General features: G+C 43.9%; 1 protein-coding gene across 6 annotated transcripts in view; it reads right to left on the bottom strand.

Moving 5' to 3' along the window:
* The window catches only part of SMARCA2 (SWI/SNF related, matrix associated, actin dependent regulator of chromatin, subfamily a, member 2), a 216,339-nt gene that overhangs the window by 188,381 nt on the left and 1,497 nt on the right, over window positions 1–26,461 (bottom strand). For 3 of the 6 annotated variants that reach the window (XM_064290571.1, XM_064290572.1, XM_064290574.1), the window contains exons 1-3: window positions 26,045–26,066; window positions 7,284–7,549; window positions 2,539–2,668 (exon numbers count right to left, since the gene is read on the bottom strand). In XM_064290571.1, coding sequence (XP_064146641.1) covers window positions 2,539–2,668; window positions 7,284–7,508 — 355 coding nt within the window. In that variant the 5' untranslated portion in view covers window positions 7,509–7,549; window positions 26,045–26,066. Of the gene's footprint in view, window positions 1–2,538; window positions 2,669–7,283; window positions 7,550–25,570; window positions 25,698–26,044; window positions 26,067–26,353; window positions 26,458–26,461 lie in introns of those variants that run through there. The other 3 variants (XM_064290573.1, XM_023539438.2, XM_023539439.2) reach the window with 3 other exon arrangements.

The following is a 26,461-nucleotide window of genomic DNA, read 5'->3' as shown; positions in this document are numbered from 1 at the left end:
AATAAACAATGTTATCATTGGACCGTAAGGTACAACTTCCATATTTATTGAAGGAAATGGTTTTGCTTCTCAACCAATCCCCTAAAATAAGCTAACAGGTTGCTAGGTAGGAAAAGCTGGCACCTTCTTGATCAATACCACACCTCTCTGTACCTCTGTGTTTATAAATGGCTTCCTACAGGGTGTTTTTAAAGACACACACTATCCCACAATCTAAATCCTCTCTAGATCGTTATATAGAATCAGACAGCATTATAGCAACACTGCGTTATTCAAACATACACTTTTAAATAACCCATTCCCAAACCAACAGTGTGCTTTTGCTATTTTAAGGGAAAAAAAAATTACGTATGCTAATTCGGATTCCATTGAATGCAGTCCTTCGCGTTTCACAGTAATTATAACTCCCTGAAATGATATGAAAATGAAGATCGATTTAAAAATGAGTGACTTTTCAATGAAGAGGCTCACTTCTCTCTCTCACTGGGTGAAATCTACGGAGTCTCTGTCCAGTCAGGTGCTAGGTATTGGGCCAAATGTTGGCAATCCAAAGATAAAGAAGATATCATTCTTAAGCTAAAGGAGAGAGCCACACGATGAGAGAAATTTCAAAACCTCTAAAAGCCTGCCCTCACCGATGCGGCAGGCATCCCAAGTATTTTGCTTTGCGGTTTTCCTAGCGTTCCATTTCTAGAGTTTCTGTAATACCATACTAGGGCAGGGAGCAGACAGAACAAGCACCTGGCTTCAAACACCTCTGACTATAACTCATCCACACCTCCCAGGGAGAAGTGAAATCTACATGAACTCTGTGAGCACACCTGGCCCCAGGGATTTAAATGATAAATCTCGGTATTCTAAACCCCGAACGGGTCAATTTCTCCCTTCTCGTGCTGCTCAAAGTCCCGATGCTTCAGGCTCCCTTGGGACGTGGTCATGATTCTCTAAGTCATCGGCAGCCCTTATTCACGTCTGATGCCAAAATTCAGATCCAAGTCTGGGGTGTTCACAAACCTGCTCAAATATTAGCAGAGAGGCATTCCAATACCTCCGCTACTTGCCTGTTTCTATTTTAAAAGGGAAATAATTCTGAATACAAGTCTTCAAATCCTCACAGTCAACTCTTCCCTCCGTGGATGGATGGAGGGAAAAAAAAAAATCCATTAAATTACACATAAATTACACAAGAAAACAGTTAATGTGCTTGGCTGCTAAGTGAAAGGTTGGTGGTTCAAGTCTGCTCAGAGGTGCCTCAGAAGAAAGTCCTGGCCATCTACTTCCAAAAAATCAGCTACTGAAAACCCTATGGAGCACCGTTCTACTCTGACAAACATGGGGTCACCATGAGTCAGAAGTGACTCGATGATGATTGGTTTTATAGACAGCAACATACAAACCATAAGCCTTGAATTAGAATATCTGTGTGGTCCTGTTAATTAATACTTGATTAACCACAGCCCTCACATGGTGAAATGGCCACACGATGGTCCTCAAAACAGGTCATAGTGTATTAAAAAGGCTCTGAGGTACCCTAAAATGCCTTCAACAGTGAGTGCAGGGAAGAGAACAGCTTAGATAAGGCAGAAAGGGGCAGAGATGTATCATACACTGATTTGGCCACCCACCTGCACTGACAAGTGATTCCAACTGCCAGAAAAAGCCACCTGACATACAATGCAATGTGAGGAACATAGGCGGCCCATCCTACCTTCACACCTATGCTGTCATTGAGAGGCAGACCTGGATTCTATTTCTGGCCCTGTCACTTACAGGCTGTGTCAAATTAAGGAAATGAAGGACATTCTCTGGGCTCTGGTCCTCCCACCTATCACACTGACGTAATGTCATTTCTACCATCCGTCTATCAGTTTGTCATACTATGGTGGCCTGTGTGTTGCTGTGATACTGGAAGCTATGCCACTGATATTTCAAATACCAACAGAGTCAACCAGGGTGGACACGTTTCCACAGAGCTTCCAGACTAAGACACACTAAGAAGAAAGGCCTGGAGATCTACATCCAAAAACTAGCCAACAGATCACAACAGAACATTGCCCAATATAGTGCTAGAAGATGAGCCTCTAGGTTGGAAGGCACTCAAAACACACAGTGGCCACAAAAATGAACTCAAACACGCCAACAATTACGAAGACGGCGCAGCGGTGGGCAACACTTTGATATGTTGTACATGAGGTTGCCATGAGTCAGGGCCGACTCAACAGCAACTAGCAACAACAAAAAATGTCATTTCTCTTCCCAGGTGATGATACAGATTACAGATAAGGCCCTTAAAGCGCTGAGCAGAGTGCTTGGATACAGGATGGCCGGTCAAAGTACTAAGTCTTTGGAAATCATTTGCCCACATATGCTTATCAAGTTGTACTGACAGGAGGAGGGAGACTTCTATGGAGAATAAAAACCCTGATGGATCCAACCTTCCTTACACACTTTCTTTGGAAGTCATAATTAAAATAACCCATAGGGACGATGGAAAGACTACGGCGTGGGACCCAAAACGGGGATGTAGCCGACACCAACCTTGGCTGTGCTGATCCATCGGACTCTGGGGAGGGCCCATTCCTGGGTGTGGGGGTCGCATCCCGGTGCCCTTCAAGGAGCCACAGTGGATGTCTTCTACAATCCCCTTGTCGTGCATACCATCAATGGGCTGGAACAGTTAAAGACACCAGTCAGACATTGCATTAAGGCACAGTATTGCTACTATTACTGGACTTCTCAGAAACCCTGGTGGTACAGTGGTTAGGTGCTACAGCTGCTAACCAAAAGGTCAGCAGTTCGAGCCCACCAGGCACTCCTTGGAAACTCTACGGGGCAGTTCTTACTCTCTCCTATAGGGTCACTATGAGTTGGAATTGGCTCAACAGCAATGGGTTTAGTTTTCTGGTTTTTTTTTTTTTAACCATATTTTCATGCAAATAACGTGCATCTTTTATGTTTGTTTGCCAACCGCTCCCTCACCCCGTGAGGTATTTTCATAAGCGCTGTTATGCCAATTGTTTTTACATGTTGCTATAAATTAGCGCTTATGAAAATACCTCGCAGGGGGAGGGAGTGGTTGGCAAACAAACACAGAAGGCGTATGTTATTTGGGTAAAAATCCTAACCACAGTTTTCGGATGCTTCCCTGATGTTTTCAAAGGGATAGCACATTAATGTATTACCTATAAAACAGTCATATATTTTTACACCTTATCCAAAAAACCAAACCCATGGCCGTCAAGTCGATTCCAACTCATAGTGACCCTATAGGACAGGGTAGAATTGCCCCACAGGGTTTTCAAGGCTGTATCTTTTTTTTTTTTTCTATCTTTAGGGAAGCAGACTGCCACATCTTTCTCCCGTGAAGCGGATGATGGGTTTGAACAGCAGACCTTTCGGGTAGTAGCCGGACACTCAGTCACTGCACCCTGGGGCTCCTTCTATACCTCACAGGTGAGAGCAAATAAATAACAACAAACACCCACACCTATAGGATAAGCAAAATTATTGGTAAGTCAGAAGTTACCAAAAACAAACGAACAAACAAAAAACCCAAGGCAGTTGATGTCGATTGATTCAAGTCAGAGTTTAAGGCTTTAGCTAAGCAGTTCAAATTTTTTTGGTACCATCATCAACAGCTACAAATAAAAATGAAGGTGGACACAGGTAAGCTGTTCTTCCATACCCTTTTAAGTAAGCCTTGAAATTTGTTGTATGGTGAAGCGAGTCCGAAGGAAGACTATTTGAAACACCTGCGATGATCTTTTTTTTGGTAATTTTTTTCCATTAGAGAGGAAGGAACTATGGCAAGTTTAAAAGCTGGATCCAGAAGGTTCCATGACAGTTGGCAAGAGAGGAACAGACAGGGTAGAGCAGTGAATGGGGTAAACACTGAGAGGGAAGGAGGGTAGATAGATAAAGCTGCAGTCTAGAGGGAGGAAGACCAAAAAAGGTTAAAAGCACAGTTTAGCAAGAAACAAGAACGTGGGGGCTAGAAACAGGACTTGAGGCCTAGCACGGAAGAGGGCACACAATAAATGGCTATTGAACTGATGTTAATCCGATCCAGAATGGGGCAACCAAGCATGTGTTTGAAAAAAAGGAAAAGTCTATTCCTCCTCAAACTGGAGTGGCAATTTTCAAAACAAGCTTGAAAGGAATATTTCCAGAAGTTTATAGAAACCAAATGACTTCCAGTAAGAAAGTATGAGTGTTTGCAGTTTTGGAGAAAAGAAAGTTGATTTCTGCGGAGTCAAAAGCACGCACTTGAAAAGAGGAAAAATTTACCATAAAGAGGATGTGCAGAAGAAAAGCAGGAAGAAGCCGGCATAAAGAGCGTCACCAAGTCTGTTAAATAGTAATAATAGAAGGAAATCAAAGCAGAGCAGCAGAGGCGTCTAAGACACTTGTTTGTTTATTTCCAGTCATGTCGGAAAGCAAAAAGCTGAATCTCGGAGGAAGAAGGAGAAAGAGAAGGAATAAAAAGAATCCAAGAAAATGGAGGCATCTGGTCAGCAGGTGTGAGCTCCAGGCACCCACCCATCTCCTCACGCAGGGAACGAGCTAAGGGGCTGGGCATAAGGAAACACAGAATGGCAAAAAACCCAAAACTTGCAGAATGTGAGCAAAACAAAACCCAAAAAGGAGCATGGATGAGGGTTAAGAATACGAGAAAGTTGACAAAGATGCTAGGTAACAAAAGGAACCAGATGTGATAAAAATAAAAAATAACAACAACAACAAAATAATCCAGCGTAACTACATTAACACCGACCCAACGCTTCATTTAAACGCCTAGATGATAATGTTGTTGTTCTGTGCCATTGAGTCGATTTCGATGACAGCGAGTCCGTGTGACAGAGTAGAACTACCCCATAGGGCTGTAATCCTTACAGAAGCAGATTGCCAGGTCTTTCTCCAGTGGAGCCACCGGGTGGGTTCGAACTGCCAACCTTTCAGTTAGCAGCTGAGCACTTAATCATTGTGCCACCAAGGCTTTGTAATAATAATGGGGCTAGCTAAATATTTTCTTCAAATTTTACATTTCATGTTGAAGGTAAGACATCCTCAAACCCTTCTGAAATGATGTAAGCCACTCAGGCTAAAGTTTACAAGTGACAGATGAGATCTAATACAGCTCCCGAATTCATTTAACATAACACAAGACAAGCTAATAACTTCAGAATGTCAAAATACTCAATACATTCCCCCAAAAATCTGATACAGAAAACAAGCAGCTCTATTTCTCTAGACCCTGGACAAGCTAAAAATGGATTAAAAAAGAAGAAGAAAGAAAGGAAGAGGGCTTGGGGAATTGTAGAGATAGCCATGATATATTATTAAATGAAAGCAGGAAGGACTTCATAGGGACGATACGATTCTATGATGGTAAAAGAAAAACAACAACAAAAAAAATCCACACCTGTATATGCATATACATTTTTTATTTTTTTTTAACTGAACAAGAAAAAAGTAAGGTACGAGAAGAATCTGCAGCAAACTGTTAACATTGGTTACCTGGGGTTAACCTAGGATTAACTATTTCCTAGTCCCTAGGTGGTACGAACAGTTGTCATATTTGGCTGCTAACTAAAAGGCTGGAGGTTCAAATCCACCCAGAGGCACCTCACAAGGAAGACCTGGGACCTACTTCTGAAAAACAAGCCACTGAAAACCCTCTGGAACACAGTTCCACCCTGACACACATGCCGGATGTTGGGATCGACTCGAAGGCACCCGGCAGACTGCTTATCTATCTCAGCACTGCTTTACTCTTCCCAAGAAGCATATAATACTCTGCTGATTTGAGGGTCATCAAGTCAGGGCGTTTCTTCTTCAAAACACGGATCCTTCCTTTTGGGCTCTGAAGCCTTGACTTACAACATAATTCGAGAAAGGACTCGCTTTTTTCTGTGGTTAACTTTTTGTTTTGAGCCTGTCTCTTTCACTGCTTACTGACTTGAGACAAGAGGCGTCCCACCACCCTATCTACCTGGGATGTCACCCAAAGCCAGCTGCTGTCTATTCGATTCCCACTTGTGCAACCCCAGGTGTGTCGGAGGAGAACTGTGCTCCATGGGGTTTTCAGTGGGTGATTTTTCAGAAGTCGATCACCAGGCCGTTCTTCTGAGGCACCTCTGGATAGGCTTGAACCTTTCACCTTTTGGGGAGCAGCCAAGCACTTTAAGTGTGTGCACCACCTGGAGGGTGTAAAAAGCCTCTATTTGTCTCTTAGGCAAAGCCCTCAGGTAGCATGCAATGGACTCGTAGATGTTCTTTGGCTACTGCCAAATTTCAAAGCAAACTGTCAGGGAGGATCTTGTTTACTTTCCGAAAAGTCTGCTCTCTCTTCTTTGCATATCCCACCAAGGCATGATGCCAAATTATACCGTACGATCTTTCCCACAGCAATAATCCAGGCTCATAAATAGAGGATTATTGTAACCTTAGTCCAGAAACACACAGCTGGACCTGCATTCTGCCAACCCAGAGCCCCTTCCCAACACCAGAATCAAGCTTCCTCACACAGAAACTACAAAGTACATTTTAAGGGATCCCTAGAAACTATTTTAACTCCATAAAGCCTGTTTCCCCCACATGTCTGTCAGCGGGGGCTTGCGTGTTGCTGTGACGCTGGAAGCTATGCCACCGGTATTCAGCTACCAGCAGGGTCACCCATGGTGGACAGGTTTCAGCTGAGCTTCCAGACTTAAAACAAAAAATCTTTTTAGAAAAAGACTCTTTTTCCTTTTACTCTTTAACATCTAATTTTTCATAAAAGTTGACATTTTTAGGGAAGAATAATTTCCAGTATGTTCATTAGTAGATGATATGAATTAATACAGGGAGAAAAATTTAAAAAAAAGAAAAAAAAAAACAAGGCTTATTCATTAATTTACTTATTCACCAAGCTGAAATATCTCCGGCCCACAAATCCCTGAATCTACCTGTCAGAATTACATATTCCGTCCCCTGTTTACACAGCCAGAGTCGGATCTTCCCAGGTGCACAACGTCTACGGCAATGAAAGTGCCCTAGATGTGTGCTTTAAATAATGTACGAGACAAGACAAAGATCGAGCTCGATCCTCTTGTTAATAATATTTAAAAATAAAAGGGGGGGGTGGTTGATCAGGTGTATCAGCTATCTATGGGTTTAGCATCTGACTACCAGCTGAAAGGTTGGCAGTTCAGACCCACCCAGAGGAACCTCAGAAGAAAGGCCTGGCGATCTCCTTCTGAAGGCTCATGCCCTGAAAGCCAAAGGGGAGGAGAAATTTTCACCTTGTGCATCTGATGCATGCCTTCCTGTGGGAAGTCAGCAGACCCCATCGCCGGCATCGGGTGTGAGACACTTGGAGGTCCCGGACTTGGTCCCATCATACTGTGGACGGAACCTGGGGATGGTCCTGGCCCAGGGCTAGGTCCCAGAATGGGTCCTGGGGAGGGTCCGGGCCCTGGCGAAGGCCCCGGGTGGGGCATCGTGCCAGGGTCTGTGGGCGTGGACATCAACTTCTCCTGCCTGGGCCAGTGAACAGAATAACAGTAAGCTAGAAAGAAGAAAAAAGAAAGGAATATTTGAAACATGATGTTAAGATCAGAATAAAACAGTTGTTAGTACTTGATGGTGCCGTTTTGGTAACAAACATCAAACAGAAATGCATTCTCTGGCCCAGATGTTTGAGTGCATGTGATATATATCCTAGTACCCTGGTCTTTATGAAAACCACTTGTTTAAAAAAAAAAAAAAAGCTCTAAATGATTCCCCAGAAAGATATAAATCATCTAAGATACAAAAAGTCTCACTGCAGAAACTCAAATTTAACACATAAGCAGAATTCTAAACAAATCTGAAATGGATTACTGAAGTCAACAGACACTTCCATGGACTAGTTTGAGCACCTTATATGTCATTAGCCCCCAACGCCATTAAAATATAAAATCCCTAAAAGAGTATCCAACCAAGACCTATTTTCCTAAGTCAATGTGCATTTAACACTTCACAAAGAATTACAGATAGTTAAAAAGGGAAACAAAACACCAGTTTGTAAATGGAGAATGAAAACGTCTTGATCGTGGAAAAAAGAAGGAAGGAGAATGAGGTAAATACAGGTTCATATATCCACATACACAACACAATTACTAGCTAAGTTATTTCACTTTTCTTCCAAGATTTAAATGCAATGGTGTCGATATTGTTAGCTGCCATCAGGTTGGCTCTGACTCACGGAGACGTTATGTACGACAGAACAAAATGTTGCCTGGTCTTGTGCCATCTTTATGACTGTTGCTATGTTTGAGTCCATTATTTGGGCCACTGTGTCAATCCATCTCATGAAGGGCTTTCCTCGCCTTTGCCAATCCTCCACTTTCCAACTATGATATCCGTTTGTAGTGACTGGTCTTTCCTGATGATGTGTCCAAAATAAGCAGGCTTAAGTCCTGTTATCCTCGCTTCAAAGCATTCTGGTTGTACTTCTCCTAAGAGTGATTTGTTTGTTTTTCTGGCAGTCTATGGTATATTCAGTATTCTTTGCCAGTACCACCACTCGAATGTGTCAATTCTTCTTAAGTCTTCCTTTTTTATTGTCCAGCCTTAGCGTGCATATAAGGCGACTGAAAAGACCATGGCTTGGGTCAGATGCACTTTGTCCTTGAAGTGAAGTCTTTGCCCTTTAACACTTTAAAGAGGTCTTTTGCAGGAGATTTGCCCACAGCAATGCATCACTTGATTTCTTGACTGTTGCTTCCGTGCGTGTTGACTGTTGATCCAAGTAGAATGAAATGCAATGGTACGTGTAAAAACAAAACAAAACCTAGCACTGTGCCTGGTATAACAAACAGGCCCTCTTACTTAGCATGATTTTCCCCACCATCCCCACCGTACCAGAAGTGATGGTAAAGGACAGTTTAAGAGACAGTGCTCCTGCCAGATAATTAACTGAAGGTGAGACCACGCGGACAGCTGAGGTGAGGAATTCGTCCCCAGCTTCTCTCTAGTCAAGGTCCCCCAAAAGAAGTCAATCCTGGCTATTAGATCAGACCCATCACAGATGAGGTGTGGGAATTCTGGTTCTCCAATATTCCATCACCCACGCATCAAGATATCTGCCTCCTGGGGTGGGTGGGGCTACACCTTGGCTGTGAGCCAAAGCAAGTAAATTGGCTGTTTTCCGAATAAATTAGATGACAGAAATCAACGATCCCCTCGAATAAATACCACTAGTAATGGTTACAGTTCATGCTGTTACATATTACGATGTTACCTTGGAGGCACACACCTGTATGCACAGAATGTTTCTGCCGTCAACCACACAAAACATGGGAAGAGGCACCCTGAGTGACTTGCTTATCCATTGCTTAGTGATTCCATGGGAGGGATGGAATTAGACTGTAGTGGCCTAGCCACCCACAGCAGGTATCCTTCCAGAGGGAAATAGGAGTTGAAGGGGAAATACAAAATAAAACCACAGTAGTTCCACTCTTAGCTACCTACTGTCACCTCTCACGAATATCAAGAGAGTGAGGCCAATGAGGACAGGGGCTCCTTCTTCTCCACTCCTGTATCCCCTGCAGCTCAAACAGTAGCTAACCCAGACCAAACACCCACTGCCGTCAAGTCAATGCCAACTCATAGCAAGTAGTAGCACGAGGCAAAGAAAACATTTGCTGTTGAATCAGCTCCGACTCATGGCGCCCCCATGTGTGTCAGAGCAGAACTGTGCTCCACAGGGTTCTCAGTGGCTGATTTTTCAGAAATAGATTGCCAGGCCTTTCTTCCACGGCACTTCTGGGTGGACTCAAACCTCCAACCTTTTGGTTAACAGTGAGTGCGTTAACTCTTTGAACCACTTAGGGACTCCATAGTAAGTACTCAAAAAATAGCTGATGAATGAAGTATGGACACAATTTCAAGGGCAACCGATTAATGACCAAAACCAAAATAACCAAGCCAATTGCCATGGAGTTGGTTTTGACTCACGGCGACCCTGTGTGTGTCAGAGTAGAACTGCACTCCACAGGGTTTTCAAGGGATGACCTTTCAGAAGTCGGTAGCCAGCCCTTTCTTCCAAGACATCTCTGGGTGGGCTCAAACTGCCAACTTGTGGTTAGTGGTCAAGCACTTAACCATTTGCATCACCCAGGGACTCCTCAAATTATTAATAGAGTCAATTAACTTCATAAATAAAAACTGACCAATAATCCGAGAAGCTGGACTGTATGAAAAAGGATGTGGCATCAGGATTGGTGAAAGACTCATTAACGACCTACATTATGCAGGTGACACAACCTTGTTGCTGAAAGCGAAGAGGACTGAAAGCACTTACTGATGCAGATGAAAGACTACAGCCTTCAGTATGGATTACACCTCAGCACAGGGAAAACAAAAATCCTCACAACTGGACCAATAAAGCACACCATGATAAACGGAGAAATGGCTGACGTTGTCAAGGATTTCATTTTACTTGGATCCACAATCAACACCCATGGAAGCGGCACTCAGGAAATCAAATGACGCATTGCATTGGGTAAATCCGCTGCAAAGGACCTCTTTAAAGTGTCAAAAAGCAAAGATGTTACTTTGAGGACTAAGGTATACCTGACCCAAATCACAGTATTTTCAATTGCCTCATATGCATGTGAAAGCTGGACAATGAATAAGGAAGACTGAAGAAGAACTGATGTCTTGGAATTATAGTGTTGGCAAAGAGTATTGAGTATACCATGGACTGCCAGAAGAATGAACAAGTCTGTCCTGGAAGAAGTACAGCCAGAGTGCTCCTTGGAAGTGAGGATGGAGAAACTATGTCTCACATATTTTGGACTTGTTATCAGGAAGGCCCAGTCCCTGGAGAAGGACATCATGCTCGGTAAAGTAGGGGGTCAGCAAAAAAGAGGAAGACCCTCAGTGAGACGGATTGACCCACTGGCTGCAACAATGGGCTCAAACATAACTGTGAGGATGGCACAGGACTGGGCAGTGTTTCATCCTGCTGTAAATGGGGTCCCTATGAGTGGGACCCGGCTCGAGGGCACCTAACAACAACAACAGAGAGTAATCCGTGCTTGAAGTGTGCTCACATAAAGAAATCTAAAAAATGTGGACAAGAGTTTAGGCCATTCTGATAAATTAGGTCTCAAACAGGAAGCGGAGAAGGCTATGTGGAGTGATTAAATGCAGGACATCAGTCAAATTTTTTTGTTGATACAAGATGGACTAAGAGAACCCAATTCAAGTGGTTTCTAAAACAACAGGGGAGCTTAAGGGTGAATTATAGCCTTGAATTCAAGAGAGCTAAGGGTTATTATTTATTCTGTGTGATTAACAGAGCAGGCGGAAGTTTTTTTTTTTTTTTTCCCTTCCCCCCCACTCCACGTTCAGTCAGCATTTTAAATTTAGGAAGCTGACGTCAATTTGGGGGTACTACAAGTTATAATGTTTTTACAAGTTATAATGTTCTTTCATGGACATCAGCCAGCTACTACAGCTCTTTATTTTTTAATGAATAAAAGGAAATTGCTTACTTCCTGTTATGCTTTACCTTGACATGGCCTTCAGTAGGTATTACTGTCATACGCCTCAAGTTTGAACAATGAAGACACCAACACTTAGCCTGATATTTCTACTTCTCATGTTTTATATTTCAATATAGATTAACTGGTAGTACTACTTGCAACACATATTATCACTTTCATACTGGAATCTTCAGAATTCTATAATTACTGGCATATTGTTGTTAGTTGCGGTCAAGTTGCTTCTGACTCATGGCGACCCCATGTGCTACAGAGGGTTTTCAAGGTTGTGACCTTTTGGAAGATCTCCAGGCCTGTCTTCTGAGGTACCTCTAAGTGGGTTCCAACTGCCAAACTTTAAAGTAGGAGTTGAGCACTTAACCATTTCTACCACCTAGGGACCTAATTATTGTTATAAGGTGCGAAAGGTATAGGGTTCCATAAAAATGCTCCTCATTTTTTGTTAAAGGAAACTAGTAAAATCTTGTTAAAAGGAATATTATCAGGGACATGGGAAACTGTTGGCATATACAGGTAGTCCCCGACTTACAACATATTCAAGTTACGACGAACTACACTTACGACCGTCTGATTTTTTTTTTTTTTTGGTACATCTTACAGTGTGGCGGCATGTAATTTGCTGATGTTATCATTCTCAGATGCTCACTCACAGATGTTCAATGTTATGATTTACTGTTCAAAGCACTGCCATATAGATTTAGTTTTCTAAACTAAATCTGTGGCTTCGGTTGCCGGAAAATATGGACCCAAAAGCTGATCACTTCGCTAAAGTCAACTGGCTGATTTAGGATGCAGTGAGATGTTACTGGACAATATATGATGAAAAAAAGAAAAGGACCACTCAGACAACTCTCACTAATTTTCTGACTAAAGATGCCATCCTCATTCCCAGGGATGATCCAGAAACCCAGTACCTTCCACAAGTGGAGTTACTACTGTAACTGACAAAATGCCACCGTCGCCCGATTCTTCATCATTGGAGTGAATTTTTATGACTTGTGCATTTTTTATGTATGTATGTGTTAAAACATATATATAAGTTTATATGTAATGTTTCCAACCCCCCAAAACAAATAAATATGAGATTTACGAAGATACTGATAATAAAAGACAATAATAATGAAAACTTAGGAAAAAAGAGGCATTCGACATCGGTCAGAACCGACTTTCAGAACAGAGCCCTGTTGTAAGTCGGGGACTATCTGTAAATGGAACATTAACGTGGGAACATGTTATATAGGAACCTTTTTAATAAGAAGAGAGCCTTCAGATGCATGAAATTACTGAAAACGATGGTTCAGAGAATTAGCATGGTTTAGCAAACCAGGAGACGTGACCATTCCACAGAGCTAATGAGTGGCAGGGAGATGTCTTATCAGAAGACTTGAATGTGAAATTTGCTGGCTTCTGACCCAGAGCTCAGAGACCTGGGGTCTGGTCTCGGGGCCACTGCCAATTCGGGCTCTGGACAAAGTGCTTTCCTCTTGGGCTTTTCCTCACGTATGGAGGTTCAGGAGATGCTCGAAGTTCCCTTCCACCTGTCTATCAATGGCTCCACCTGCTGCTCCTGTAGCACTTCACAGGGTAGAGTTCATCAATGACCCCCCACAGCCAGATCAGGGCTGTCCCAGGACTCGCTCCTCACTACCATCACCCAGCTCTACCACGAGGGTGCTGTTGTTGGTTGCCTTCCATTAGTTACCTTCATTAGCAGTCACTCTCCCCTGGTAAACCCAGCTCCCCAATGAAATATAAACAAAATGATGAAATTATTTTACAAATTAAATTTTGAATATGTTAAGTTTGAGGTGCCTGAGAGGCAGCCTAGTGGTAACACTTTGTACATGTTCAAAGATGAAACTGTTGCCTCTGGAGGTAGTGAGTCCCTCATTGCAGGAGGTATTTAAGCAGAAGCTGAAAAAGCACTGGATGGGTGGTTGAACATGCCGGTTTTTTAATAGGTCCTTTTCAATGTGTACTTTTATGAATCTAAGCTTTATGGTATGATGTTCTATCATGATAATTTTTATTATGAACATGTTGGCTATTGAGTTGGATATTTGTTTCTGACGTTGTTAGTTGTCACTGAGTTGGATCCCACTCATGGCGACCTTCTGTATAACAGAACGAAACGTTGCCTGGTTCTACACCATCTTTGTAATCGTTGGTATGTTTGAGTTCACCGTTGCAGTTATTTTGTCAATTCATCTCACGGAGGGTTTCCCTCATTTTTGCTGACCCTCTACTTTTCCAAACACCATGTCCTTTCTAGCAATTGGTATTTCCTGATGACACGCTCAAAGTAATCGAGCCGAAGTCTCACCATCCTCGCTTCTAAGGAGCATTCAAAGAGGAGGGCCTCTCAAAGATAAGGCCCATAATCTTGGTCTCTTAATCCTTCCTCTTCATTTCTGGTGCCAACTTTATTTAACAGTTCAAGCACATAATATAACTTTGCCACGGGGTAAAGAAACTTAAGAGGATAAATGACAAATAGCTGTAAGTCTCAAGCAGAAGCACATATAATCACCAAGTGAGTGTCTTTATGGTTTCAAGTCTAGCATGGGCCAACTCAACTTCTCCTTCCCCAAACTTGCTAGTGTCCTTAAGGATCCTAACCCCTTCTTTTCTTCTCCAAAGCACAATGCAATGATGGCAGTGGGGTGGTGATGGTGGACGTGGTTACAGGATGTGTGTGGGGGTGGTCTCAGATAAACTCAATAGGGTAGCGCTCTGCTGCTAACCAAAAGGTTAACGGTTCGAACCCATCCAGCTGCTTCACCAGAGAAAGACCTTGCCATTTGGTTCTGTAAAGATCACAGCCTAGGAAACCCTATGGGGCAGTTCTGCTCTGTCACATGGGGTCGCTGTGATTTGAAATAGACTCGACGACATCCAACATTAGGTTTATCCATAAGATAAGACTGAAATCAATTTGTCGTATATACTGGGGACAGAAAGGGGAGTTTTACAGTGTTACAGGACAGAATGATGTGGTCCATAATTATATGGCTAATATAATGAATAAAATGTGTCTGTGAGGGCGGGGGGCATTGGCCCCCCATCCTCCCCCATGTTGCTTCCCTCTCCTTCAGCCCAGGCCTCCCTCAGGGCCAGGCCGTGGTGTTCTCAGCCAAGAATTTTCCAGCAGGGCACTTTGTCTTCTTGCCCTTACTTCCCTGCCTTTATAACCAGGGAGTGTGTTTTTAAAAATAAAAGACCCTGCAGCTTCCCACAACCCCAAACACCAGAGTCATCCTCCCCAAGTCCATATCTTCAGCCTCTCCCCTTAGATTAAAGGCTTAGGACGAACATCTGCATACTCAAGGGAGTTCAAGTTAGTGAAATTTTAAGGGTCCCCAGCCCAGTCATGACAACCATGACAAAACTTATGCCTAGGGAAAACATACTGTCTTCCTACAATCAACCGAAATACCAAAGACCTTCACGTCTCTAGTAATATTGAAACACGCCCACATGTGATTCATCATAACCTCGGTGACTGGAACCAAGGAGACGTTTTGTCACATCCCCATTTAAAAGATGAGGGCAGGAAGGGGCGACGTGGCTTGCCCAAAGTCACATCTCTAACAGAAGGCGAACCACAAATAGACCTTTTTATCTTTTGAGTCGCAGCCCAGTGCTGAGCCGCTAAACCAGGCAAGACCAACCGCCAGTATCGACAGCGTGTTCTCTCAGGCCAGAAAAATGTCCAGGAGTGGAAGTGGAGGACAAAGATGGAAACAATGGAAGAGATATTTTGCAAGGACTAGGGTTTGGCTGTGATAATACATTAATTTACGAAGGGACACAGAAGTAAAGAGAAGGCCCAGAGAGAATACGAGATGAAGACACAATCAGGAACCAGGAGGTCTGTGGTGTATAACTAAACATCCAGAGGGCCCGTTTTACTCATTTATTCCCAACTGTAGTGAGTATCCAGGAGTCTCTGGGTGGTGCAAACGGTTAAGCACTTGACTACTAACTACAAAGGTTGGTGGTTCAAATCCACCCAGAGGCACCTTGAGAAGAAATGCTGGGTGTTCTACTTCTAGTAGAGCAGCCACTGAAAACCCTGTGAAACAATCTATTGTTTGTTTTTGTTCTGGGTATCGAGTAGCCACTGGGTACAAGTCATATAATCAGTTGGCAGGTGCCGTGGTGTCAACTCTGACTCGTGCTGGCTCCACGTGTGTCAGAGTAAAACTGTGCGCCATAGAGGTTTTCAATGGCTGATTTTTCAGAGGTAGATTGCCAGGCATTTCTTCCAAGGTGCCTCTAGGTAGACTTGAACCTCCAGTCTTCGGGTCAGCAGCCGAGCTTTACCATCACCAATCAGAGACTCTATGTGGGGTGTGCAAAAACAACCAGCAGGCTCCCCCCAGGACTGTCAAGGTCTCACAGGGAAATAAGACTTACATATAAACAGCAACAAGAGAAAAGAGTAGAAGATCCTGTATATAACTGAAGGGTCCAATGCAGTCACAGGGCAGGAGAAATTATTTTCAGCTTGGAGGGGTGAAGGGAGGAAGGAGGGCATTAGAGAAAGCTTAATGGAGGAGATGGCATGTCAGCTAGGCCTTGAAGTTAAAAAAAAAAAAAAAAAAGTTTCCTAGAAACTTTTATTTTCTACTCACAAAGAGTCTGGGAAGCATGGCAACCTTAAGCAGACCAAAACAAACAAAAGGCCAGTTACCCCTAAATTGATCCCAACACATGCAATGGAATAGATCCAACGGCTTTCAAGGCTGTGATCTTTAAGCTGCAGATCGCCAGACTTTTCTTCTAAGGCACCTGTGAGTGGGTTTGAACCAACGACAACCTTCTGCCACCCAGGGACCTTAACCAGGTAACACCTCTGCAACTACCCTTCGCCGGGGTTAATGAGGAAGCCGAGGGAAATCTTGGCTCTCCAACATTTCTTTTTCACCACTGACTTTATAGAAAGAATTTGAGGTTCATGTTAAAGGCTGGAATATTAGAAACAAAAATCAGGCCCAGTCCAGAGCCATAAGAACAACACAGTCTTTTTGAAAGTTTTCTGGCTGTTACCGAAGATAAGGCTCAGCAGATAGTCAAGATAAAAGTTCTTTTTATGTCTGTTTGTTGATTCAGAACAGCTCCCCTGACCTGAAGGCTGCTTCTTGTTTTCTCTGTAGCTTTCTCTAGAAATGAATTGATAATTCACCCAGAAGAAGTAGCAATGTCCTTAGAACTGGGCCACAGGACTGTTATTTTTGACGGGGGAGAAGGGATGAAGATAAAGGAAATAAATCTACCAGAAGTTTCTTTTTGAGAGGCCAAGGTTGTCTGGGTACACGGTGAAACACCACTGAGGCCCACACTGCTTCTTGGCCGGAGACACACAACTCTGAACAGTACCCAGCATGCTTTGTGCCATGGATAAAAATGGCACTGGGCTTAAAGTTAACATTTTAAAGTTGCTCGCCCAAAACTCTAGAAAAACAGTTAACACATTTCCTCCGCATTTGCGTGGTTATTCCTGTCAGCTTACCATTCGTTTCAAAATCAAGTATGTGTTTAAAAGGCAACAGGAGAGGAACAACTCAGAAAAGGAGGATGAGAATGGTGGCAAGACTCAAAAAATGTAGTCAAGCAATGTCACCGAACTGTACACACTGAAACTGTTGAATTGGCGTATGTTTTGCTGTATATAGTCTCAACAACAACACAAATACAATAAATTATTTTAAAAACAAACAGTAGTTTAGCTTAACTAGCAAAGAATGTCTCTGCCTTGAGCGCTGTGCTCTTTTAAGAACTGTCAAAAAAAAAAAAAAAACTGTCTACATGGGACCAAATTGCCAGCAGTAACTCGAAAGATTAGATAGGAGCCTTGGGGGGCAGTGAGTTTATGTTGGGGGGGGGACAACCCAGAAGGGGAGGGGGCGAATGGTTGCCAACTAGAAGGATGTCATCAGTGTCACTGAACTGTACATATAGAAACTGTTGGATTGGTCTATCTTCTGCTGTGTATATTCTCAACAACAACAGCAAAAAATAAAATGAATGCTATATACAGAAGAAAAGGTGTTGAGTCAAAAATGTGCTCTGTTTGTTGGACTTCTGTGGATTTGTCTCCATCTTTCAATTAAGGGAACAAATGAGGACGTGAGCTATTGCCCTCACTTCACATACGCTATGTTGGATCCGCCCTCGCCCACAGTCAAGCCTGGCAAAGGCTCTGAGGAAACCCAGTGCAGGACAGAAGATAACACCCAACTCTGCTGTGGCTTATTAGTCCCGCATGATCCCAAGGCACTGCCTCAACAGGATCCTGGCTTTTAACAGTTTCACCCCTGCAGACACCACTGCCTGCCCGTCAGCATGTTGTACCATGGGAAGCTGCATGTTACTATGATGCTGGAAGCTATGTCACTGGGATTTCAAACACCAGTGGGGTCACCCATGGTGGAGACGTTTCAGCAAAACTTCCAGACTAAGACTAGGAAGAAAGGGCTGGTGATCTACTTCCAAAAATTACCCAGTGAAAACACTATGGGTCACAACAGAAAACTGTCGGATATAGGGCTGGAAGATGAGCCCCCTAGGTTGGAAGGCACTCAAAATATGCAGTGGCCACGACAGTGGACTGGAACAAACCAACGATATGAAGGCGATGCAGGACCAGGCAACGTTTAGTTCTGTTATACACAAGGTCGCTGTGAGTCAGAGCCAATTCTAACAACAGATACCTACCGTGAGGAGCCTGCCTGTGATGCAACCGGATGCTCCCCACTGACAAATGATAATGTTTCCACAAAGGAAAATCGCTTCTAAAAGGGTGCTTAGGAGAAAACCCTAGAAGTCTCTCAACAAAGAAGCACTTTGCTGACCATCCCTCTCACCCAGGACTAGTGACCACTGGTAAATATCAAGGTAATCACGGGTAACCATCACTTCCAAAATCCACGTAGACCCAAACTGCTAGCCAAGCGGTAAAGAGTCAAAGCCAAACCCACCAACCAAAGCTAGTTCCAAGCAGGGCACCCTGAAATGCTCCCCTGTTTCACGGACAGTCACACTACGTCTGTCTTCTCTGAGTTATCTCCGGCCCCATTACAAGCCAAATTCATTTTGTGTCCTGGTAAGAATCAAGGAAAGCCACTTCCTTCTCAGGTCAGCTAAGATGATTTTATTGACACATTAAACCTGAAGAAGAGACTGAAATAGATACTTTAACAAGTCTTCTGGTTGAGATAGCACAGTTTTTACGTAGGAATAAAATTCGACCTTATATGCCGAATGAACCAAGATCATGTCATAAGCGAGCCCGGACGTGACCAATCTGCCTGATTTTCATAGGATCGATGAAAAGTCAAGAATGAATCTTTCAAGTTTACTGCAATTATAATGGATAAGGGCCATTTACGATGAGAATATGCCTCTTTTTTTTTTTTTTTAATCCACCACATAGCTCATGTAACCTCTTTGAGTTTCAAGTTCCTCACCTACTAAATAACCATAATAATAGTGGGCTAGAACCCCGATTTTGACATGAAACAAAATATTAGATATGAAGACACTTTGCGAGCAATAGCACACAACTGTGCATTCCTGCAGTTATGCCAGGACCATTCTAACCAGCTTCCATCCCCACCCTCTACTTGAACGAACAATTTCCCTGATTCATCTTTCTAAAATATTGCTGCGGAGACCTGAGATACAAGGGTTAAGTGCTCAGTTGTTAATCGGAAGGGCAGAGGTTTGAACCCACCCAGGATCTCTGCCGGAGAAAGTCCTGGCAACCTGCTTCTGTAAGGATTGTTGTTGTTGTTGTTGTTCGGCTCGGTCGAGTCACTCCTGAGTCATAGTGACCCTACGTACAGCAGAATGAAACACTGCCTGGTCCTGCACCATCCTCACAATTGTTATGTTTGAGCCCATTGTTGCTGCCACTCTGTTAAATCAGTCTCATTAAGGGTCTTCCTCTTTTTCACTGATCCTCTACCAAGCATGATGTCCTTCTCCAGGGACTGATCCCTCCTGATAACAGGTCCAAAGTATGTGAGATGAATTCTAGCCATCCTTGCTTCTAAGGAGCATTCTGGCTGTACTTCTTTCGAGACAGATTTGTTAGTTCTTCTGCAGTCCATGGTACCTTCAATATTCTTCACCAGCACCACAATTCAAAGGCATCAATTAATTCTTCTTCAGTCTCCTTTATTCATTGTCCAGCTTTCGCATGTATATGGGGTGAATGAAAATATCACGCACACCTTAGTCCTTAAAGTGACATCTTTGCTTTTAACACATTAAAGAGGTCTTTTGTGGCAGATTTGCCCAACGTGATACGTCATTTGATTTCTTGACCGCTGCTTCCATGGGTGTGGATTATGGATCCAAGCAAAATGAAATCCTTAACAACATGATGCTATAAAGATACAGTCAAGAAAACCCTATGGGGCAGTTTCACTCTGTCACATGGGGTCGCTATGATTCGGAATCAACTCGAGGGCACTCAACAACAAGAACAAAATATGGCTACATTCCTGAATTCTCTTGCTCAAAATTTTTGAGACCAGCTTCCAATACACATTGGATAAAATTATTTGTGCTTCAGCCTGCACGTTAAGTCTTTGTATAATCTCTAATATTTTCCTCTGAAAAGTCTCCCCCACGGGAACATCTTGCCCCACGTAACCCGGTCAAATCGAGTATGTGGCTCTTCACCAAGCTTCTTCATGCTTGGTGCCTGTGATCTCAGGGTCTTCTTCTGATCTGGGACGATCACCTCCACCCCCCCTTTCCTCCGACATCCTCCTATAGCAAACTAAAAAAAAAAAAAGCCAAACCAGTTGCCATGGAGTCATTCCGGTTCATGGCAACCCCGTGTGTGCCAGGGTAGAATGCGCTCCATAGGGTGTTCAAGACTGAGACCTTTTAGAAGCAGATCTCCAGGCCTTTCTTCCAGAGCACCTCTGGGTGGGTTCAAACTGCCAACCTTTCAGTCGGGTTAGTATTCAAGCGCTTAATCGTTTGCACCACCCAGGGACTCCATGGCAACCCTCCCCCATATCTCAAAGACCCTGTCTGCCCCATGAACCAAGAGAGTTCACTGTGATCGATCCCTGAACCAACGGCCTGTACGGTTCACCATTTGCTATTTACATGTTTAAATGTCCAGCTCTGTTCTTTAAAACACATAAATTCTCAAGTATAGATCATCTATTTTTTTTTTTTTTGCAGAATTCTACGTTTTGCTTAAAGGCATTTTAGCACATATAGGAATACAGCACAATAGCAAACCACAAAATAGCTGCAAATATTTATATATTGCGTCCACATTAGCCCAACATAGAGGGGAGGTGGGAGGGGGTCTCAATGGATATTCCATTTCCATTCAATGACTCACCTCCCAAATGGGATGGTAAAAACCGCATTAGGCCACATCAAGTAGGTAAAGACATATGTAATGGTTCCAAACAAGGGCTATACAAACCAAATACAAACTGATACAGAATTTCCCTTGGACTACTGTTAGCCTGTAAGCCAACATACTCTGATCCTTTTTATCAGAACTTTCCGTCTTCATTTTTAAGTAATTTTAGCTCCCAAATTCTAAATTCAGTTAAAAAAAGGGGAGAGGGTTGCAATTACATTAAATGGTTTTTAAACTTTAAGTTTTATTTCATTGTCTGTGGATTTCACTCACCCATTTACAAAAGGACCAGTCCATAATTAAATGGGGTCAGTTTCTACAGTTTCTAAAACATTCAGGCGCGCACAGACGTAGATGACATATTAGTATAAGGCTGATGCTGAATTTGACACTTTGACATTTTACTCCAAATTCTTACCATAGAATTTTACAATTGGATAGCCATTACAATAGAGTATTGTCATATTTTTTTAATATGTTTTAAATCATCCAGGCAAGTAGCCTGATCATAATTATCTGAAAGTCTGATTTATCTAATAAAACATCACAATTCACAGCAGGCTCCAATTACATACTCATGTATTATAAACCCAGAAGTCCACAGGGCACCATGTATTTCAACGTTTCGGTCAAAAACCCTGTATGCTATATCTAAAGCTCCATTCCAAATCAGCGAATTAATGAGCTATTTAGATCCAACATTCAATATTTAAAAAAAAAATTTTTATATATATATACACATATATATATATATTTTTTGGAGCCCTGGTGGCATAGTAGTTAAGAGCTCAGCTGCTAACTAAAAAGGTCAGCAGTTCAAATCTGCCAGGCACTCCTTGGAAACCCTATGGGACAATTCTGCTCTGTCCTATAAAAGTGTCATAATTATGAGCCAGAATCGACTCGATGGCAACAGGTTTGGTTTTTGTTTATGTTTTTTGCTATTGGAATGTAATCTTTCAGCTATCTTTACCTGTATCTTTAAAACTTTTATTACTTAAAAGTTCTCACTACTATATCCTAAACACGTTCAAAGAAAAGTTCTATATCAGTGTGAGAAAAAAATAAAGTTACAATAAACAGTAATAAAGTTGTAACGTTTTCCAAACCCACATTGCAAGATCCTATTTAATTTGGTGATAACTATCTTGGGCAAATAAATATGCTACCTTTCATACTGACACTGGAAGAAGTATGTTTTTTACTTCTGTACTATTGTTGTTAGATGCTGTCAAGTCGGTCCCAGCTCACAGCAACCCTATAGGACAGAGGAGATCTGCCCCCATAGGGTTTCCAAGGAGGGGCTGGTGGATTCAAACTGCCAACCTTTTCCTTAGCAGCCTAGTTTTAACCACCATTCCACCAGGGCTCCTTACTTCCATATAAAAAATAAAAATATTCCCTGATAAATACAAAGCCACAGCTTTCTGTATGGAAAAGATAAACACTCCAACCAAAAATATCAAACCCTTTGACATCCAGTTGATTTCAGCTCGTGGTGACCTCATGTACAGTACTGTGGAGCAGAATTACCCCACAGGGCTTTCTTGGCTATAATCTCTACGGAAGCAAATCACCAGGCCTTTCTTCTGTGGTGCCACTGGGTGGGTTCAAACAGCCAGCTTTTAGTAATCAGAAACGACATATGCCACCCAGGAATCTATGATAAACACCCTGTTGTTGTTGGGTGCCCCTGAGTCAGTTTTGACTCCTAGTAAGCCTAGAGGACAGAGTAAAACTGCCCCAGAGAGCTTCCAAGTTGCGGCTGGTAGATTCCAACTGCTGACCTGTTGGGTTGCAACTGAGCTCTTAACCACTGTGCCACCAGCACTCTGATAAACATCCCAGGCCTTCCTAAATACTCCTCCAAATAATTTAACACCGTTAGTATTTTCTATTCCTGCCTACTTATGGAATGATCCGTAACTTTATTAACCGGCTTGACGTTAGAGCTCCGTAACAGGAGCTCTCCCAAAAATGACAGAAAATTCTGCATCCTCTATTTTGTCAAAAACAATCTAAAAATCACAACATTTAAGGCAAAGGAACTATTTAGAAAATAATTTTTTCACATAAAAAAAAAATGACCAAAAAACTCAGAAATAGTCCCCAAATGTGGCTTCTCACACTGGCCAACACTGCTCATCTGTTTACCAGAAATACTGAAGCAGTTTGACTCAAGTGAAGAGGTTTCTAAGGCCTCTTCGTTAGGCCTTAACTAAGTGTCCATCACTTCCCTTAAAACCATCTTGACCTGGAACAACGGGAATCAAAACTTCCGGTAGTAAATCAGGCCCTCTGGGTCCCCCTCAATTTGCCGGTGCTGGGAAATGCTCGTCAGCGTTATATTGGTGAGAATTTAGTCCTTCTCGTGGCAATGTGTCAAGATGTCATAAATAGTGATTTAAATTTCTCTGGAGTATCCAAAAGCTGCTGACCTAGGAGAGTTTGACAAACAAAGGCCTTGTTTACAAAGGAAGACTTGTAAAGGAAAAAAAAGAAAGAAACCAGCAAACACCAGAGGACAGCGCCACTTTTATAATTTATGAAATGCTTCTCTTTTATGGTTTTGTTACAACACCATAACAAGCCTTTAAAATGAAATGCCCAAACATCCCAGTAATCTGAGGGGTATCACGATACTCTCCTGGGGAAAAAAACGAGACATCCTTTTTTATATTGACCGGCAGAATGACTTATCTTAATCAAAGAAAAAACATCTACAATCATTATCTGCCAAAGCAGTACTTTCTAGTTATAATATTTTAAGCAGAATTCAAGCATTCACAATATAATGCCAGCTGAGGCACTTTTTATTTTTTATTTTTTTGGCAATGCCAAGCCTCGGGTGTTGGTCAAAGCACTTTTCAAGAAACTTGACAAGAAATGCTCAAAAACCACTTTAAAAATGAACAAAAGAAAAGATCTAAGGCTGCTTTGAACGTAGTGTTGCGGTGAATATTTTCTGAGACACCACAGTGCAGCCAGTCCGGATGCTGGACGCAGCTGCTGAGAGGGGCAGCCACATGGAGGAAAGCTCTCCCTCTCCTGGGCCAGTTCTTCCAGGGTTCTCATACCCCAAACTCCTGGTTCATTTTAAAATGGTCTTTAGTAATATGGCATCTCTCCTTCATGCCTCCAACAAAGCAGACAGATCTCTAACGCACAGGGCATCTCTCAGTCTACTTCAATAAATATCTTTTGAATCTAAGAGATTATAGGGGAGCTAAAAAAAAAAGTCCAGGAGAATAAAAAGGCAATTAAACCAAAACCAAACCAAACCCAGTGCCATCGAGTCAATTCCAACTCATAGCGACCCTATAGGACAGACTAGAACTGCCCCATAGAATTTCCAAGGAGTGCCTGGCAGACTTGAACTGCTGACCCTTTGGTTAGCAGCCATAGCACTTAACCATTATGCCACCAGGGTTTCCAAAAAAGGCAATTAGATTCCTAAAAAATGTGTGTGTCAAATTTGCATAACAGTGCACCAACTGGGATTCCAACCAGCCACACCTCTGAACATTTCACTAGAGTGCAAGACCTAGCCTGGAAGCCTTAGGAGTCCAGTGTTGGCCAACAAGCCTACGATACCCTCCCCGCAAAATAACTGATGGAAAATATTTCTGCAAACATGTGAATATGTATATATAAATACGTTTGCACACATAACATTGGAGATGGCCTCTATTTTGGTAGTCCTTTCTGAGTCTTAGGTAGTTGGCCAAGAATTTTCTTCTACTCAACGGGCGAGCAACATCTGTTTTGTTTATACAAGCAAGGCACACAATCAGGTGTAAGAAAAAACTGCTTTGAAATGGAAGTTGAAAATTTAGCCCAGCAATTGGTAGCACACAGATGTTAAAAATAACCAGTCACTGCAATAAACCAGCAAACGTGTATCTTTAATTTCTTCACGTTGGATCTGACGTTACACCTTCAGTAAGTAGTCAGAAATACGTGTCTCCATAATGACCAGAGGGCAATGACATCGTTCCATGAAGTACTAACCCGGGCTGCTTGCTATTGCAAAAACCCCAACCTCCACCAGGCTAGGGAAGGGGGGAAAAAGGCGACAACCTGGCAAAACTCTCCCAAAAGTTATATAAACAAAGGAGAAGAGCAGCCCAGCGTGGGCTCCGCACCCATGTGCTACTAAAATTACATAACACACGGTGCAGACATTAACGATGGAATGGATTCTGCACAACACCCCCACTCCCTCGCCTCCCTCCTTTCCGGAAAAAAAAAAAAAAAAAATCCCCAAACGCCTGGCAAGGCCAACTTGACGGCTCTGAGCATTGATTTGAAGGCTGGAGTAAATCCTGCGAGAGTTTGAGGCGCATTTAGGCCCGAAGTTTTAACATGCAACAGCCCCAGGGAGCAGCGACTCGAACTCCTCCCCAGACTGAAGGAAGAGGGACTGACAGTGGTCGGCGAGGCCTGCTTCTCCCTCCCCGGGGCCTCCCGCTGGAAAGTTTTCCACGCCATCGATCGCAGCCCCGACAGCCCGTGTACCCCGCCGGCCTGACTCTGCAGGAAAGGCGAGCCAGCCCGGAGAGCTGAGGGGGCCGGCAGTGAAAGCGACGGAGAGCTCCGCGCGTAGCGGGCGGCGGCGGCTCAAGCTCCTTACCTAGCGGCACGGAACAAAAAGCGGCGCGGGGCTCTGGGCCGGCGGGGGCGACGCCTAGGTGGCCGGCGCGGGGGTCGGTGGCGAGCGCTAGGCCCGCGCCCGGGGCCCGGCCCCCGCCGCTTCCTCCCGGGCGCGCGTCATGTCACCGCGATCAAACATGTCTGTGCGCTTCGCCGCGGTGACTTCCTGATTCTCGCCGCCCGCGCGCGCACACACTCACACTCGCAGCCACGCGCACACGCCGGCCCCCGCCCGCCTCTCGGGCCTCCCCGGCTCGGAGCTGCCGCCCGCGCCGGCTCCCCGAGCCCTGCACACACTTACACTCTCGCGCGTACCCACCGGCCGCAAGGCTCGCGGCCCCTCCGCCCTGCGCCGCACTTGGCCGCCCTGCCAAACTTTTTTTTCCAGCCTGATCCACCGCCAAGTTCCCGGCGCCCCGCCCCACCCCGGCAGCCCGGCTAGCCGGGTGCTCACCACCAGCCGCCGCGCAAGGCCACCGGATCACCATCAGAAGGCGAGCCAGGCGGCGGGGGCGAGCGCGCAGACACTGGCAGTAGGCGATTTCCCCGCGCGCACCGGAAACCGGCCCCGAGTGCCCGGGCCAGGGCTCAGGGGTCCTCGGAGCCCGCACTGCTGCGCCCGCCCCGCGCAGGCAACCGCGTCCGGGCTGCGTGGCCCGGTGCAGTCCACCCCGGACACCCGGCTTGGCGGGAGCCCTGCGGCCGGAGGTCCCCAAGGGGCGGGCGTGCCTGCCAGGTTTTTTGGGGAAGTGCATCGCGACACCTTTGCAGATGGCATGGCCGTGTTTTGCAAGGCCAACGAGAGGAGGGCAGGCAGCCAGGTGGCGAGGGAGAGCCGATGAAGGGGCATACTCGGTTGGGATGAGAATAA

Source organism: Loxodonta africana, chromosome 9, assembly GCF_030014295.1.
Source record: "Loxodonta africana isolate mLoxAfr1 chromosome 9, mLoxAfr1.hap2, whole genome shotgun sequence".
Taxonomy (NCBI): domain Eukaryota; kingdom Metazoa; phylum Chordata; class Mammalia; order Proboscidea; family Elephantidae; genus Loxodonta; species Loxodonta africana.
Note: the sequence above shows the minus strand (reverse complement) of the source record. Positions and strands in the feature narration are given on the sequence as shown.